This window comes from Triplophysa rosa, linkage group LG3 (genome assembly GCF_024868665.1).
Source record: "Triplophysa rosa linkage group LG3, Trosa_1v2, whole genome shotgun sequence".
In the NCBI taxonomy this organism is placed as follows: domain Eukaryota; kingdom Metazoa; phylum Chordata; class Actinopteri; order Cypriniformes; family Nemacheilidae; genus Triplophysa; species Triplophysa rosa.
Genome location: NC_079892.1, coordinates 13710902 through 13728692, shown reverse-complemented (window position 1 = coordinate 13728692; position 17791 = coordinate 13710902). Strand labels below are relative to the sequence as shown.

General features: G+C 37.0%; 2 protein-coding genes across 3 annotated transcripts; one reads left to right on the top strand and one right to left on the bottom strand.

Annotated features, from left to right (window-relative positions):
- Positions 1 to 2452: 2452 nt before the first annotated feature.
- dynlrb2 (dynein light chain roadblock-type 2) lies at positions 2453 to 4300 on the bottom strand. Its single transcript, XM_057329990.1, has 3 exons — positions 4150 to 4300; positions 3725 to 3892; positions 2453 to 3624 (listed from the first exon to the last, which is right to left on the bottom strand). The coding sequence occupies exons 1-3, from the start codon at positions 4265 to 4267 to the stop codon at positions 3581 to 3583; spliced, it is 330 nt and encodes a 109-aa protein (XP_057185973.1). The 5' UTR covers positions 4268 to 4300; the 3' UTR covers positions 2453 to 3580.
- A 1096-nt stretch (positions 4301 to 5396) lies between these two features.
- Positions 5397 to 17712, top strand: fbxo31 (F-box protein 31). 2 transcript variants are annotated; one of them, XM_057329261.1, is made up of 10 exons: positions 5397 to 5890; positions 7298 to 7369; positions 10459 to 10545; positions 11982 to 12058; positions 12670 to 12837; positions 12969 to 13043; positions 13136 to 13245; positions 14474 to 14627; positions 14760 to 15109; positions 15549 to 17712. In XM_057329261.1, exons 1-10 carry the CDS (start codon positions 5491 to 5493, stop codon positions 15769 to 15771), a joined length of 1716 nt encoding a protein of 571 aa, XP_057185244.1. In that variant the 5' UTR covers positions 5397 to 5490; the 3' UTR covers positions 15772 to 17712. The 2 variants fall into 2 exon arrangements, with proteins under 2 accessions (XP_057185244.1, XP_057185245.1); XM_057329262.1 differs by lacking the exon at positions 10459 to 10545 and having other exon boundaries at positions 5398 to 5890.
- Positions 17713 to 17791: the final 79 nt, after the last annotated feature.

Here is a 17791-nt window from a genome sequence, read left to right as displayed (position 1 = left end):
TAGATGGCTCATTTAAACGAGAAGTCGCTGACGGATTTAGAGGGTTTTTGCATCTGAAGTCTTCATATATATGATACCCTAATAGTACTATGGTATTGTTGTAAGTACCTTGGAGTACAATTTAAATTAATCAACACTATGCTTATATCAAAATGACCATGATTTTCCATTACCCAATAAATAAATAATTAGAATAAAAATAAATGCACTAAATGATTAATCGAAAATAAAAATATTATATATATATGATATACATTTGAAATTTAATATTTCTAAAGAACACAAAACTTTCTCCATGTTACAATAAAATCAAACAAAGCCGAGTGTGCATGTTTAGGATACACATTAAAACATGGCCCCACCCAAGCCACATCATATATTCCACTGACCAAACAAAAGCTTTAATCCTGTAAGAGCACTGTTAGATAAGGGGTCTAGTGTGTCCTGCGGGGTGTAGACTATCACCTGTTCTCATAACAGCTGTCAGATTAGTGGCTGCTATAAACTCATCACACAAGAGCTGCTGCTGAATCCTACACCAGTCAACAAAAGTGTGATTGTTGTTGGACTTAATGTTTGTTTGTTCACTTATTTCGCTGGTTGAAATGACAGTGTGGTTATAACTAGATTTAGTGTCATGCTGTACGGTTGCTAGGGCGTTGCTAGGTGGTTGTTAGGATGTTAATGGGTCACCCTCATGTAGTTTAAAACCTGTATATGATTATTTCTTCTGTGGAACACAAAAGAAGATATTTTGAAAAATGTCTCAGTGGTTTTGTGTCCATACAATGGAAGTCAATGGGGGTCAGTGTTGTTCGGTTACCAACATTGTTCAAAATATCTTCTTTTGTGTTCATCAAAAGAATGAAAGTCATACCGTTTTGAAATGACATTAGGATGAATAAATGAAGGAAGAATTTTCATTTCGGGTGAACAATCCCTTTAAAAACCAACTTTGCAAATGAGATCGGAGTAATGAAGAGGGGTGGGTACTTCATTATAGATACTGAATTGTGAAAATGAAAAAGACTGAGATACAAAGCCCCTTGTGAAAGTCTATTAAATCATAAAACCCCTGGTAACTTTCTGACGGCTTTTAAAGTCTACACCAGTGGATCTCAACCTTTTTGATTTCAAGGCCCCCCGCTGTCCACAACATTTGAAGTCTGTCCCAGCACTCACAGTTTGAACCTAATAAAAGTCTGGAGCTTTAAAAAGATGTATGAAATGTCTTCCTTTTTATTTTTTGTTTTGTGTCATATTTTAAATCATCTTAAATCTTCTTTAGGCCCCATTGGATGTTTGTTAAGGCCCCCTAGTGGTTGGTTGACACTCCTACTGATACAGTACATTATGACATCACAAAAACATCATCTGTTGCATCTGTGATACATAAAAAAACAATAAAAGTATTATTTAAATAAAGAGCAATAGAAAACCATCATGCACTGCCGGTATTTAACTCACTGCCCCCCACTAAAACCCCACAGTCACCATGGTCTCCACCTTAATACGCCACTATTGACCCAATCATTTATTCTGTGTAATTATCTAGCGGTGAGATACTCTTTCACAGGGCTCGGCACGAGAGCTGGTCTCAGAACATCAGATCTGTACCCACCTGCTGGCTTCTTGCCCCATGCTGAGAGTGCCAATTGGCAGCGCTGGGCATGTAAAGCAGAGAGCAGATGGAAGCCGAACAGAGGTCAGTCCAGCAGTGAGAAACTCAAACGAGGCTCATTCGAGCAGGTGATTACCAGACCCTCCTCTCGGTATCATTTTAGGGTTTCACATTTCAGCAAACACACTCCAGGTATGCGACTGCAGGGGATGATGACTGGGTAAACAGAAACGTTTCAAAGGGTAATATTGGTGTGTACCTCAACAGAAAACATAAAATGTTGAGTACGTACGTGTACCCCAAAGACCTACTGTACAGTATTGTGTACATTGAACTATATATGTACAGTTAAATGTTTTGATCCCTTAAAGAATACAATTGCCTTTACAGTACCTTTTTTCTGACAGTGTTTTTAAAAAATATCATCAAAAACACGACCCTACAATTAAATAAATATAGATTTATCCAGGCCCGGTATTAAGATGGCTTGACTGGGGGGCAATGGTTGGTTAGGTATATAATCATAGTTCTTTGCATGCATAATTTTTACATTTTCTGTGATTAAATTGACATATCATTATTTAATATATCATACAAATAAGTATTTATAAAGAATGAAATAATAAGTATTTTAAAATATTTTACTTGTCAGCCGGATATTTTTGAAGCGGCCCAAGAAAAATCTGAAGGAGCACTGCCCCCCTGACCCAGCCCTGGATTTATCATATTATGGCAACATTTTGACATTTCAGCTTACTATAATTTGACTTTAATTGTGCAAGTACAAGGACACGAGGCCGCTTCATGACTCCGCTGTTTCTCATGCATGTGTTTATTTTGATGGTCTTATTTGTTTGCGTCTATAGTTCTTTTTACAGAATGTGACATTTATGACTTTATTGCTTTGAAAAATGCAGTGGGTCATCAATTTAACATGCGCCAGATCCAGATACCAGAAGAAGCTCGAGGCAGAAGAGGAAAAGAATAATTAGAGCACAAATGTTCTGGCTACATTGTTCCTTTCAAAAGACAACATTCACCCGCAGGCAAATACACACGGGCCACTGAAACACAAAACAACAAGCAAATCAGCTCAATAGCATGAACTCATTCAAAGGTTCTGGGGGTTGTGTCATTTCAGCATTCTGTATGAACCACACTGGCCAAACTGTACCAGACATCTTATTTATCCAGAATTTTTCTACTGTATTAAATGTGTGTTTTAATTTGCTGATGAAACAAATCGGTTTAACAACAGGCAAACGCATACAGGCCCCATTACCCTGGTGCTAACAAAAGTGCATAATAAACCAGATTGCTGCTGTCACCCCTTGTTAAACCAGCATTTTTTGAGAGAAACCAAATAGTGCATCTGCAGATTCTGAATGAGATACTGCTCTCTGTTGGACATTATATGAATTACACATGCATATGCAGCATGCATAAAAACAACAAATTCAGCCATATTGTAAAAAACAAATCTATCAAATCATCAAACTGTCATAAAGCATAAATAAAATTTTAAAGTACACCGATGAAAATGTTTTGCTCAATAAGTCATGTTAATACGATGTTTTCCGTTACTTTAACTCAACAAAATAACCAATTTCAAGTTAATTCAGTTATACTAGATTTTTTTAGGCATTTAATCTTATTTATATTCAAGTGACTTGTCATTTCATTTAATTCAAAAACTTAAGCCAGTTTAAGAACGTTTTTAAATTGTGTATTATATTAAAATATTCTATCCATAACATTATGACTGAATAACATTGCAAAATCAATCTTTATTGTGCAAATAATTTAATAACAGCAATGTTGTGGTCTATTATTTTAAACGGTGTATACACAAGACAAACAAACAACAACAGAAAATGTTCAGGAGCATGTTCAAAACAATTTCACATTTAGTATGCACATGAGAACAAAAAACGTCTGTTCTCGTTTCATTGCAATAAACTATTCATTTGGGCTCTGGATGACAATCAACAGGTATTCTTTATCTGTGAGAAAGAAAAAAAAAACAGGAGAAAGGTGGGAGCTTCATATGTTTTTAACAGCAAGACTGAAAAGCAAGAGGCATCTGATAATGCGGAGACCTACCTGGCGCCACCATGATCTCATGTTTCTTGGATCTGATGCGCAGAAATGTCAGGTCATTCTGAGGGTCGATGTCTCTGACTGTACTCCTGGCTTTCATAGTCAGCTGATGCAGCAGTCCTGCATACTGCACTGTGGTCGAGTTGTCCAGTGTAGTTCTGATGGGAACACCTAAAAACACACAACAAATCCAAACAAACATATATTCATATCAGGTAGATCTGTTACAGATCTATCCGAATGTGCACACCCTGAAAAGCTTAGTAACTACAGTTGTCTGTGGTATATTTTATATCTAAATAGCTAAACACAACAGAAAGCAAAACACAAAACAAACTATAGCCTACACTACAGATATGAGGGTAGTAAAATGGTGTAGAGCTAGTATGCATAAGCCTATACAGTAAACCATAGTAAATGCAGGATACCTTCTGTGTTAACGACTATTGTGCCAATAACACCCGTATGCCTCTGAATTCTCTTTAAAGTGTCCTCGACTTCAGCCTGAAAAACAGCATTAAGACAGCAGACGTGAGAAATTATCATAATAACAATATACAAGAACTACGCAAACTTAAACAAAAGATGTATCGGAAGTAAATACCCGTTGCTATGGAAACGGAAGTTCATATGTTTGTAACAACGCGATTAACAGATAAAAGATTGAAAAAATTAAACAAGTTAATTTTGTTATATTTTTTCTAATAATGATTCTAGCTTTTAAATTAAATGGCAGAAAATTGCTAAATTAGTCCTGCGATTAGTGTCACGTTTCTCGTCGCTGACGTGTCTATACAAATTAAAAGTCCCGTTGGTACTGCAATGTTCTAATAATTGTCCAACGGCTTTATTCTATTTTATACATCAATAAACAAATATATTTAATAATAAACGAGCATCTGCAGAGTTTAAGGACAATTATAATTTACAATTTAGTAAGACAAAGGGAGCTGAAGTATTACCAGACGTCATGCGACAACCTCCCCCTACAGGAAATAATATGTTTACAACTACAAACTCCAGTGTACATATTTAGCGTATTCAAATGTTTTATTTTATTGCATTGCAGTAATCAGATATTACAAAGTGGTATTTAAATTATTAGACTTTTTTTAATTCATTTTTGTTTATACTCCCAAATATACTTAAAAAAAAAAGCAAAACACGTAGTCTCTTATGGTTTAAAATAAAATAAAAACAGGCAAGAGTGGATATGGTTTGGAAAAACATTTCATGTCATTTTATATGATTTTGATTCATATATTTTGCCATTTATTAATTGTACCCCCACGACCTATTAAGCTAATAAAAGCTTATTTTAAAACATGTCATGTGTGTTTAATATTTAGCCGATTAAATATTTTAAAAGGTTGCTTGTTCATTGTCCTTCAAAAAAATTCTAAAATAGTAAATTTCACGTTATTTAAATATACTGCTGTCTCCTAGCACCTTTTGGTTGCAATTACACATGTGACCAGCAGATGTCCTCAGGGGGCGGTGTTTGAGACGAAAATAATAAGGCAAATATATATTTTAAGGTTTAAAATGTGTTTTTACATAGTTAACATATTCTGCTGCCAGACGTAATACCTGACACAATCTATCACACGAATTTGTACCGATTCGTATTCTTCCGTAAGGTTTACGTCAAACGTACATGGTGCGGCCAAATGGCGTCACGTGATTACATCACGAGCAGACGCCCGGTCACGTAATGCGCACCACAGAGGGGCACTGCAGGTGTCACAGCGGTGTACGGTGATGATGTAATGTTGCTACGGATGGCGGTGTGTGCCAGGCTATGTGGAGTGGGTCAGTCTCGCCGGTGCAGGCGGCGGCAGAGGCACAGCCAGGCGGACCGAGAGAGCGACTCGGAGATGGACATGGACGAGGAGGAAGACGAGAGGGTCGTGGGCAAACTGAAAGACGACCCCGATGGGAGCAGCTGTCATAAGACCCGCGGTGCGGGGCCTAGCGGTGGGGTCGGTGGACTCGAGGCCTCTGCGGGGCCGCCTCATCCGCAGTCGCTGCTGGATTTGCCCCCGGAGATTTTAGTGGAGATCTTCTCGTCTTTACCGGGCACGTCGCTGCCGAATCTGGCGCTGGTGTGCAAGAAATTCAGGCAGATCCTGAACACGGAAACAATCTGGAGGAGGAGATGTACAGAGGGTAATGACATGACATGTCTGTGTTTACATTAGTGCCTTATACAGTCAGTATAGGACAATATATACAGAAATGTATATCAATGGATTACAGTAGGACAAAAAGCTGCGCGGGTCTGTGTGTGCGGTGACAGCTCGAACAAGGCCGAGGTTCCAAACCGCGCGTGCCTCCTACATAGACAACACTATAGGCAACACTATGGGCAACATAGGCACCCGAATTTAAAGCGGCTGTCAATGTGGGTATAGCTTACTAGGGTTCTGAAAACAGTTGCCGTTTTGGTGAATGTTGCAGGTGAATTATTAACATTCAAATGAATAAGTAACTCCTGAACATAACTTGTATTGCATATGAATGAGATTTGGAGATTCGTATTCATAATTCAAGCTGTTAAAACGTGGCAACGTGTTTAAATTAGCTCAAATACATTTTAAGTGACCTTGCGAGGGGGCTCAGCTTTTATCGTAATTCCCACAGTTAATACACAACGACCATCTGTTTAACCATCTGTTTAACATGGCCAAATGTGTCCTCGTTTTAATTAAGAGGATTTATTGAGAAAATGTAAAACATGTCGGGCAATATAACCTTAGAACAATAATCGTTTTAACAGCAGAGAATTTGAAAGTGTCATTTCCAGCATGTAATATATATACAGTATATATATATATATATAATATTTAATAGACGGTTTCAGTGGCAACAATACAAACGTTATGTGGCCCGAACGTAACTTCCGGTAGACCTCCGCAACGAATCAATAACTGTTGAGGATTCCTACAATTCATAATATACAATAAAACATGAATACTAGTTAATATTAATATAAAATAAAGTGTTATATTATAACCAAACACAAACCAGAAGTTAACTGTTCGATAAAACAGCAATTTCTACAATTTTTTTAGCCCCCTACGTTACTCTTCGAGAAACAGTACCACACTGTAATATAATGACGTAAATATGTTTTTTATATATACTGTACATTATAAAATAAAATTACTGTCATTTGAAGACATTGATGGCATTGTGTTGTGATGACATCATCTCTTTATGCAGCTGTACCTTAGCTGTTTTAGTGATGTCACTTATAGCTTGTGTGTTTTTAAACTTCTGGTTCATGACTGATACAGTTTGTGTATAACCACATTTACATATCTGTAGCCTCTATGCACGTTCTGACACGAGAATAGCTAAAACTATGCCCGGTTTCACAGACATGGTTTTAGCTTATTTTGATCACCTTCAAAAATATCTCAAAAGGAAAAGAAGGCATTCCAACCTGTTTACTCAAGATGCGCAACTGTAAACAAAATAGACCAGTGCATGTGTTTTAAAGTTGTTTAGATGTAGGATATTTTTTGGTCTGTATTGTGTAGCCGTTTGTCACTGGTTTTTGTCTTCTTTTAGAATTCGGTATGAAAGATGACCTGCGGAAGATGGAGATTGTGGGTATGTCAAGCCGAGAGCTTTATGTTAAAAGTAAGTCATTTTAAGTTACAGTAATCACAAAGTCACTGACCATGTCATTCCCTCTGAATTGAAGTGAAGCGTGTTTTTCTGTGCAACTATATTGCTAGATGGTATTAAAAAAAGTAAATGACAGTTTTCAAACAGGATGGGTATTTATTCAACCAACCAATCAAATCAGAGAACATTTAAAATGTTAATCACACCCCTTTCATTTACACCTGTTCTGTATATGCTTGAGCGCAGAGAGAAGGCGTTTTCCCCCATGGATTTTTATTTTATTGTACCGCTGCTACGGTAGCATCGTGATGCTAAAGCTTCAAAATTCCCACGATGCCGCTCTGTTTTTTAAACCGTAGTGCCGTAGCCAACTTTGCATTGGCGCATTAACGTTCATTTGAACACTCTCATCTGTCATTTTGCGGTGTTTCTCTCCTAAATGAATCCGTGTTTTGAACCACTCGGACGAGATAATGATTCAGTGTGTCATTCATCAAGACACTTGCTTCGTTTTTGAACGAATCGGCTGTTTTGAATGAGTTGGTTGAATGATTCACTGACACAAAAAATTGCCGCCACATACTGGCCGTTTTACATTTACATTTAGTCATTTAGCATACGCTTTTATCTAAAGCGACTTACAAATGAGGTAAACAATGGAAGCAATTGGAACAACATAAGGACAACAAAAAGCATAAGTGCAATAAAACTGGTCTCATACTGTATAGCCTACCACAGTATACAAAGCTAAGGTTTTTTGTTTGTTTGTTTTAGTCACATTTAAAGTAAGCCTAACATTTTCCTTTATAAGCATTGCTATAAATGCAATGTGTCGCACATTGATTGAATTAGTTCCAATGTTAAAAAAAATATTTAGTAGTTACTACAGTGAACGTTGCTAAAATTACTAGACACTAGTGTTTTTAAATCTTACCACAGTAAATATCATAGTATACTACAGTTTTTGCAAAAACTTGTCCAATTACTACAGTTAATACTACAAATATTGTAGTGTGCAGTATAATACAGTTCACTAAATAAATACAACATGTTTCATTTAGATCTGTGTAGTAAGGAATTTTGGTCTATTTTGTAGATTTTAATTATGAACATGACACAGCATCGCAATATTACTTGGTATCATGATATTTCATAAGGTATAGTATCGTAACATATGTTTATGTAACCGTGACAACCTTAAAGAAAGTAACCAAAACAGGAATATGAAAAGTCATACTGGTAAAACAACAATGAAGGTGGGTAACTGATGACACAATGATCAATTTGGGTGAACTATCCCTTTAATCGCCATTGATGCCATTTTTCACGTTCACTTTAGCTTTCTGTGACACTGGTCTGGTCTGTTTTATTTGTACAGGAAGTTAGTATCATTGGTTTAAAGTCCGAGTAAAGTGACATTGAAATATGTGTTCGGAATTTGTCACACAACAGAAAAGTGTGTTATTAACCACCCAGCCAAATTTTAAAGGAGAAAAAAACATCCAAGTAAATAAAATAAGTTCTCAAAATCTTGGAAAAATAAGCTGGACTCTCTGCTCTTAAACGCTCGGGGCGTGTCCGCTGTTGGCGCTGAAGCCACGCCCACTCGAAGCGCTCAACCTGAGTCCCCAGCCCAATAGGCTATATGTGAATTGTGTGAATACGTTTTTTGGGAGGATTTGAATTCATACACGCGCGATATTCATCAATATATAATTCACGAGCAGGTTAAAAGGTATGTGTGTCTGTGTATGTGCTGTCCGGAGAGAGGGCTCCGAGCCCTGCAGTTTCTTCCGAACACGGAGTACTCTCCCCATGTCCGGGGAGAAGGCTCCGGGCCCGGTATAAGCCCGAACCCAGAGCGCGTTGTGGTTACAAATAGCAGCCGGCAATGTTCAAAGATAGCATTTGTGCACGGAGGCAGCTTAGAGAGACAGGCTTCATAGGCAGCGTAACTGAAGTCTATTTGGATTATAAACAGAGAGCGTCTTTGCTATAATCAATCACATATTTAACAACTACAATACTAATTTCACTATAGAAATGCAATCAGAAGTTATTGAAAGTGAAATTAAACCTACATTTATACAAAACTATGCTCCGACAGGCGTTTCGGCTGCCATTTTATTTTTTCGAGCTTGAGCCTTCTCGACCAATCACGTTCCTCGCATGTTGTTATGGAAACGACAGGTCTCTGTCTTTAGTTAGATGTGAAAAATGTTTTTTCAGAAAAGTTGAACTTTTTTCCAAACTCAAAAGACACTCGAGCTGCAGAAAAAGACGCTGGTGCTGGCGTTTTAAAAAAAAGCGCTCAGGACTTTTTTAAAAAACACGGTTTACTCCATACGATTATAATGTAAAACAGACGCTAGCAGTTTCAAAAAAGAAATCCAGTGTGAACACAGACAGCTTTGTCTATTTGTAGTGGTTCTCTCTTGAGCTTATAAGGTAGATGCTGAAATTGCTGATAGCGAACCAGCCGGGTGGATTGTCTGTTATTTGGCGTGAGACATTTGTTTAGTTGGGCAGAGTGAGAGCCTGAAAGCGTGTGCGTGAGAGCTTACAACCCTGAGCTGGTGTTTGAGCAGACACCTGATGCTAGGCGCTCTACTGATAGGGGAGGAGCCATGCATTCTCGGACGCTCCATTGCGTCATCGATCCCCCGTTTTAGCCCCGCCCAAAAATTCCTGAAAAGAGAATTGGTGAAAAACTGTTTAACGGTTTAACTCCACAATTCGGTACTACATACTTCCGAGTCTTTGTAATGTGTTTCAGCAATACATTTCTAACATCTATAATGTGTTTAGAAACAATTCTCAGAATTCTCTTTACCCAGACTTTAAACAAACAAAGGCAAACTAATAATGCTAGTGTCCTATTTTTGTTTCATTATTTATTACGTAATGCATCAATTCAAGTGTTGTTTGTATATAATTCAGTTGGTTTAAAAGGTATTCTCGAATGTTTACACCCCTACTGTTTGTAGTTCTTGACAATTGACAGCAGCACACGCAGTGTAAATCCACGTTGTGTGGTCAGCTGTTGTGCTGTTTTGCCTCTCTTCTCTTCCTGTGGCACACCCACCTGTGTACCTCTCCAGGTGTGAACCCGCAGGTGAAGTCAGGGCGCTTTATGAAGCTCCTCCCCGATTATGAGCACATGGACTATCGGGACGTGTACACACACTGTATGTACTGTATGCGCGTGTGGTGGAAGAATCAGATCGCTGCCTGTGAAAGTTGCCGGTCGGAGATGCTCAGCTGCTGATCTCAAGACAGTTTCACTTTTAAGGGGTGTTACTGTATCACCAGGAATCAAAAGTTCATTGATGGGTCATTCCTACTCATCCCTGTCATATGTGTTTTAATATCGGACCCATTTTAATAATCGTATTTTTAACCATTTAATAAAATGTTTGTTGTATTATCACATATTTGTGACCGAAAAATGTATTTATTTGGGTAGTTGACAAATAAACTGCACGTGTCCTATGATGTGGCAGCAAAAATTTAGAAAAAACTAACAATGAAGATAAATCTCTTTTCAATAATACATTTTTCAATCATTATTCATATTTATAAATATGAATAATGAGAAATAATAAAATGATATATTATTAACAGTTTGTTTTCTAAATTTTTGCTGTCACACCGTAGGCATATTTTACTACATATTTCTCAACGTTTGTGTTTACATAATATATGTCTGTGTACTGTGCATATTTATTTTGTATATAAAAACACACAAATGTATATATTTAGGAAATATTTACATGTATATGTTTATATTTATATATCATTTTTAAATTGTATAAACACTTATTCGGTTTATATTTTCTATTTTTCTTAAATATATGCATGTATACAGTGTGTATGTGTTTATAAATACAAGACATTGTATACAGTACACAGACATATATTATGTAACTTTTATTCTGGATGCAATAAACCGCAATTAATCGTTGAACAGCCCTGGTTAATTTTATGTTAGAATTTTATTCTGCACAGTTAAACCTAAAAATCAACTTTTTCGCAATTTGCTATCGGTTTATTAGTCATTTGTTTGTGAAATGTTATCGAATTTAGTCACAAATGTGTCTTATCACCAAACAAATGAATTGTTAATTTTCTTCAATTGTGCATCCTAATCTCATACTATTCACGCAATCTGGCATACTAACGAATAGTATGCGGATTGGGATGAATCCTTACATTTTTGGGAGGACTTGAAAAAACTGATCTGGGAGCAGCACGAGGGCAACTTCTGCCGAGCGCTGTGCACGGCTGTGTGTCTTGCATGCGTGTGTGATATTCACAGGTCAGTTGGGGTGCAAAAGAAATCAGCAGCGCTTACATGAACTGATTATGTGAGATGAACCCTTTATTATTTAATTAGCAATTGAACATAGAAATTTATGAACTCCCAGAATTCTGTTTGGTTTATTTATGATAAAAGTTGTTGCATGGCCTATAAGATCCATACACTCGCACTAATATGCATTCACGAATTTGTGCGCCATGATTTGAATCTCATCTCATATACAGTTTTATTTTTCTGCGGTTGTGTTAGGGATGTTGCTGCTGCATTAGCATTTTAAATGCATATATTACATGTGTTTTTCAGTGCTACATCCATACAGACACATCCTTGGTCTCTGGCAGCCTGATATCGGCCCCTATGGAGGATTATTGAATGTGGTGGTAAGATCCTGCGTTATTGACAAAAGCTACTGATTCATTATAGTCTTAAATCACGTAAAGAAAAAGTTAATCTCAAAATCAAAATTGTGTTATTTTTTATTCACCCACATGACGTTCAACATGTTTTAAGACCTCCCGGCATCTTCGGAACAGAATTAAAGATATTTTAGGTGACATCTGAGAGATTTCCAGGCCTCCTCAGAGACATCATGGTTATAGTTGTTGTCAAGATCCAGAAAAGTACTAAAGATATTGTTGTACCTAGAAAATGTTACTGATAGTACACAAATGAATATTTACCCAACAGCCGTTTGTGTATCCTCATGTATCTATTTTTTCAGTTACAAAAAGATTAAATCCGTAAACCTTGATTCTCTCGCCATCTCTGGTTGAAACATAGAATTGCAGGTGACTTTACGAGGTTAAAGTTAAACGACACCAAAATCATATTTTGTTTGGATTACATATTTTTGGTCACAAAAACGTTACTGAGTGCAGCTTTATATCAAATACGGTAATTATACAATATATATGTATCACAGATACCAACATTTGATCATTTCATTGTTTCAATCATTCCATCTTCTCATCTTCTGATAAAAACCTTTTAGGTTGACGGGCTGTTCATCATTGGCTGGATGTATCTGCCACCCCATGACCCCCGTGTGGAGGACCCGATGCGCAGACGGCCCCTTTTCCGCATCCACATGTGGGAGAAAAACAAAGCCACGGTAGAATGTATGTACGGTCACAAAGGCCCTCATAAAGGAGATATTCAGGTAAACGAAACCTTGACTTTAGTCAACATCACCTTAAATCATGACTTGACGTCATAATGACATTTAGCAGACACTTTTATCCTAAGCGACTTGCAAAAATAATTCAAGAGATTGCAACTTTTGTTCCTCAGACTGTGAAGAAAGATGAGTTTTCCACCAAGTGCAACCAGACAGACCACCATCGTATGCCTGGGGGCAGACAAGAGGTAGAAACTTCCCAACGATTTGCATTTCAGTCCTTTATAGATGGCAAAGCAATGTTTGGATGCACACTGAGCTCCAGGTCTTCTGTATGTAGGAGTTCAGGACATGGTTGGAGGAGGAATGGGGAAGAACATTGGAGGATATTTTTCACGAGCACATGCAGGAGTTGATCCTCATGAAGTTCATTTACACCAGCCAATATGAGTGAGTCTTCTAGATGAACAGTCAAATGAGCTTTATGACTCATTTATATGTCAATACTTTTAAATAACTACGTTGTGTAATTCATGAATCGTGTCTTTATTATATGTTTTGAGTACTTTATATTTACAAGTAAAAGGTTACCAAATCAAATATTCTCTACACTACATTTTTTGGCGGCAATACTGTCAATGTTCAAGTACAAACAAATGTTTTTACATTAATTCTACTAATCCAAATGAGCAATTTCAACTTATTTTTAGAAGTTACAGCAATTCATCACTGGTCAGTATTTGAAACAATCAGTTGAAATGACTTAAAGCTTAATCTTAGCAGATGTCTACTGGAATTGAAGTTCGTGCCAAATAATGTTTGTTTATCTTGTTGCTGCTGAATCTGTCTACAGAGAAAACATAAACATTAAAAACTCCAAACAAACAAAACCAATTGAGCTGCACATTCTTAAACTGCAACGTTATGATGCAGACAGTGCAATCCCAGAATGCCTTGTGATGGGTTTAGGATAAAATATATTTTTATATACGAAAAAGTATGTAAATCACATCAAAATGGACTACTTAACCAAATGTGTCATCATCAGTGTTGGGTAAGTTACTCTGAAAAAGTAATTAATTACTAGTTACTAATTACATATTCAATAGTGTAATTAGATTACTGTACAAATTACTCTCTCCAAAAAGTATTTAGTTATTTATTACTAATTACTTTATATATCCTATATCAACCTTGATTAGTTAAGTGATTTAAGGATAGACATGAACTGCTCTCTTAATTCATTCAATCAAATAATATTAAACTACATAAAGTAGTATTATTAACTGACCAAAGTATTACAAATGTGAGAATTATACATTAAAGCAAGGATTTTAAAGTTAGACTTTGAATTTTGATGTCAATTCCACTATTGCACACACATTACACAAAGTATTTAGTTTAATTACATCAAAAGTAACTGTAATTAAATCACAGAAAAATAAGAGTAATCCCTTACTTTACTTTTTCAAGGGAAGAGTAATTAAATTGCAGTAACTAATTACTTAGTAACTAGTTACACCCAACACTGGTCATCATTGTGCATTATGCTAATCATAGAATTAGCTTAGCAACATGCTAACATGACATCTTTTTTGAGATTTGCACAACGCTACTGTCATTTTTCTGCAGTGCTAACTGAACTCTTGTGTGTTTGAATGTCGTTTTCTGGTTTTAGTAATTGCCTGACGTATCGGCGGATTTATCTGCCCCCGTACCTCCCCTCAGATCTCCTACGGCCGGGTCTCTTCAAAGGGACGTATGGAAGTCACGGCCTGGAGATTATAATGCTAAGCTTCCATGGCTCCAAGGCCAAAGCCACCAAACTTACTGTGAGTAATATTGTCGAAAAAAATCACCGTAAAGATATAAAATAACATATATTACATCTTCAATCCTACATTTGTATTGTAAACTTTGAACTATTTCATATATATTGTTCTGATTCGTTATGACTTTTATAGGGTGATCCTAACGTACCGGCAGGTCAGCTGACCTTAGAAATAGACCTGAACCGCCCGCTGCGTCTGCCAGACTTGGAGCACCAGAAGAACATGGACGAGCTCTCACGGCTGGTGATGGGGGTGCACGAGGAAGCCCAGAGGGGTTCACAGGACCGGGACACTCCGCCAGAGGGTGCAGAGGCGAGCCCGTCTCAGGATGCAGAGGGCTCAGATTCAGCTCCCCCTGCTGTAGAGGAGAGCGCCGGGGCAGTAGCGGCTGAGTGCAGTGACACACCTCAAACACAACCGTTTGTGCTGCCTCTGGGAGTCATGGCCCGTAATGAAGTGTACCCTCGAACCTGTAAGATGTGGTGAGTGTGCTAGTGTCATAGTTTCTGTAATAAACATTAATAACTATAGAGTAGAGGACAACAGAATAGTAAAAGGATAAATATATATATATATGTTTTCAAATAAAAGCAGTTGTCCACTTTCTGCCTTTTGTTTCAGTCTTAGGGAATTTTATATTAATATTTAGATACTGTATATCGGCCAATATATCGGTTATCGGCTTCCAATGTTAGAGAATTATCGGTTATCATTATCGGCCAAAATGTACATATCGGTGCATCCCTAAACATTACTGATTTGTCACAAATTATATATATTTTTTATTTAAATGCCTTCATGCTTTTTGTTTATTATACGTAATATTATAGATTCTGTCTTATAGATGTTGTTTATTAAATTATTATATTAAACAGATCCTCTAAAATATAAAAAATATTTAAAAAAGTTTTTACCTTTCAGTTTTTACGGAACCGGCCTGATCGCCGGCCACGGCTTCACGAGCCCGGAGCGCACGCCAGGTTTGTTCGTCCTGTTTGACGACGACCGCTTCGGCTTCATCTGGCTGGAGCTGAAATCCTTCAGCTTCTACAGCCGCCTGACGGATCAGCTGACCCACGCTCAGGCCCCCGACATGGAGCGCTTCGAGGCCATGCTCCGCAACATGCAGTCATGGACATCCTGATAGCACTCATTTTTTCCACCATCAGACACACACACACACACACACTCCTGCATGCACCTGCACAGGTGTGTTTACGGCGGCATGCACATACAGGTTGTATTATATTAAGCCTTTCTTATCAGCTTTTTAATTAATTTATTTTTGTAACCGGAAAACGGTGATGATGAATACGATGATGTGAAAATTCACCCGTGTACTCTGAAACAAGCTGAGCGTGCCTCTGATTTCATCTATACCCAGAATCCTGTGCTTTTGTGATTTAGAATTAGTTTTAGATTACGTTAGCTGCGTTCGTCATCTTTTAATCAATGTAATATATGTTATTTATTTTTCCTGGGAACATTATTTGTAAAATCCAGACTGTATTTGACAAACATCGTGACATGCAAGTGCTCTTTCAGTTTTTTGGTATTGTCATCAGAGTAGTAATCTTGAAAGAATTCACATTGACAAAAAAACAAATGAACGGTCAATTTTTTTGCTTCTTGACTAATTTTTGCTTCAGCGATTCCAAGTTTTCTTAATCATCACTGCTCATTTGCATAAATGTGTACTCTGTCCGGAGTAAACGTTCTAATAATCAATTACTCTTAATTTATTTATAATGCGCACACATTTTTACACAACAATTTTATTGGCTTTACAATGGCTTCATTTTTGGGTTCAGTTCAATTTCAGCGTCTGTTCTGAGTTGTCAGCCAATTTTACGCCCATGTGTAAGCATTTGTTTCATTGTCACCGCGATTCTCTTCATCTAGCTGTGCAGCTCTCTTCCAAGTGCTCTTCCCTACGCAGCGTAGATGTTTATCCGAGGAAAAATTCCTCTACTTTTGTATTTGACTGCAGCATTACTTGCATTGGAAAATCATCAACCAGTATAATGTAAACTGAATATATTAATATAAATGCGTTAAAAATATTTAAACACTGATGAATATATTTCGCCTTTTGTTTTAGGGACGGTTGTATATAAGACCATGTACTAATTTTAAGAATGTCGCCTGTGTTTACAAACTCTAGAATTGTTTCCAGTGGATTATTCTCATAGCTTTGACTTTGACAACTGATTTTATTGAATTGATTTATTGATTTGTCATTTGAGTAGTTTATGTGGGCTGCTATTTCAACTATATTCCCATGTATTATCGATCCTTCAATATTACAAAAAAAGTCGGCGTAAATTGCCCCGTTGTACTTTAACACACACACCTGATGTTTTTTGTCAAATTAATTTGTGCACAATTTTCCGAAAATATACATTTCGTCTTCCTAAAATGTATTAATTTTGTCTTCCTTGGAAACTACGTTAATATTTTGATGATGTCACCAAGACCACACCTCCTATTGGTTAATGATCACCAATACCAATTGAGGAAGTGTTTGAGATTATTGTTCTATGTAACGCAGACTTTCTAAAATGTTGCCAAGTCGTAGTGCACAAATTTAAGTTACAGCAATAATGTTTGATTTGAAACAGGTGCGATATCGAAAAGCTCTTGAGGGTGAAAATCCTCTCTAATATTGGCTACCTTTGCTCTCCAAAATAGAAACCACGTTTAGGTCTGGTTCCAGGTCTTCTTGAAAAGCCCACTTGATATCCTGTTTCATTCATAAATGTGTTGCTTTATAAAAGTACAATGGGTTGCAAATGACAGTTCATTTTGACTTTCCCTCCATTATTTATTATATCATTGTTTCTCCCGTACCGCTACTGTGATGTAGCTTTGCGCAAAACACTGTGCCTCCAACTTTTATTTGTGCCGTTTTTGAGGTCTTTGTGTTCTCATTGAAATGAAAATGAAGATATGTTAACTCCATTCTAAATGACATTCGAGAATCAAGCGATTGGTAAACGTTTTTTTTCTCCTTCCGATTATAAAGCAAACTATAGGACTACACAATAATTCGATAAAGCATATTCCACATCGGCAATGTGTTAATATTGTCAAAAGCTGTCTGTGTATGTTTGCCAGTTTTAAATTCATGACTAGTATGCAGCCAAATTCAGGGAGGTTTGCAG

Coding starts and splice junctions, on each gene's coding strand:
- dynlrb2 (XM_057329990.1), bottom strand. CDS start 4,267: ATGATAATTTCTCACGTCTGCTGTCTTAATGCTGTTTTTCAGGCTGAA. Junction 3,893..4,149: donor AATAGTCGTTAACACAGAAG/GTATCCTGCATT, acceptor GTGTGTTTTTAG/GTGTTCCCATCAGAACTACA. Junction 3,625..3,724: donor TGAGATCATGGTGGCGCCAG/GTAGGTCTCCGC, acceptor TCTTTCTCACAG/ATAAAGAATACCTGTTGATT.
- fbxo31 (XM_057329261.1), top strand. CDS start 5,491: ATGTTGCTACGGATGGCGGTGTGTGCCAGGCTATGTGGAGTGGGTCAG. Junction 12,838..12,968: donor CTCATAAAGGAGATATTCAG/GTAAACGAAACC, acceptor TTTGTTCCTCAG/ACTGTGAAGAAAGATGAGTT. Junction 15,110..15,548: donor CCTCGAACCTGTAAGATGTG/GTGAGTGTGCTA, acceptor TTTACCTTTCAG/TTTTTACGGAACCGGCCTGA.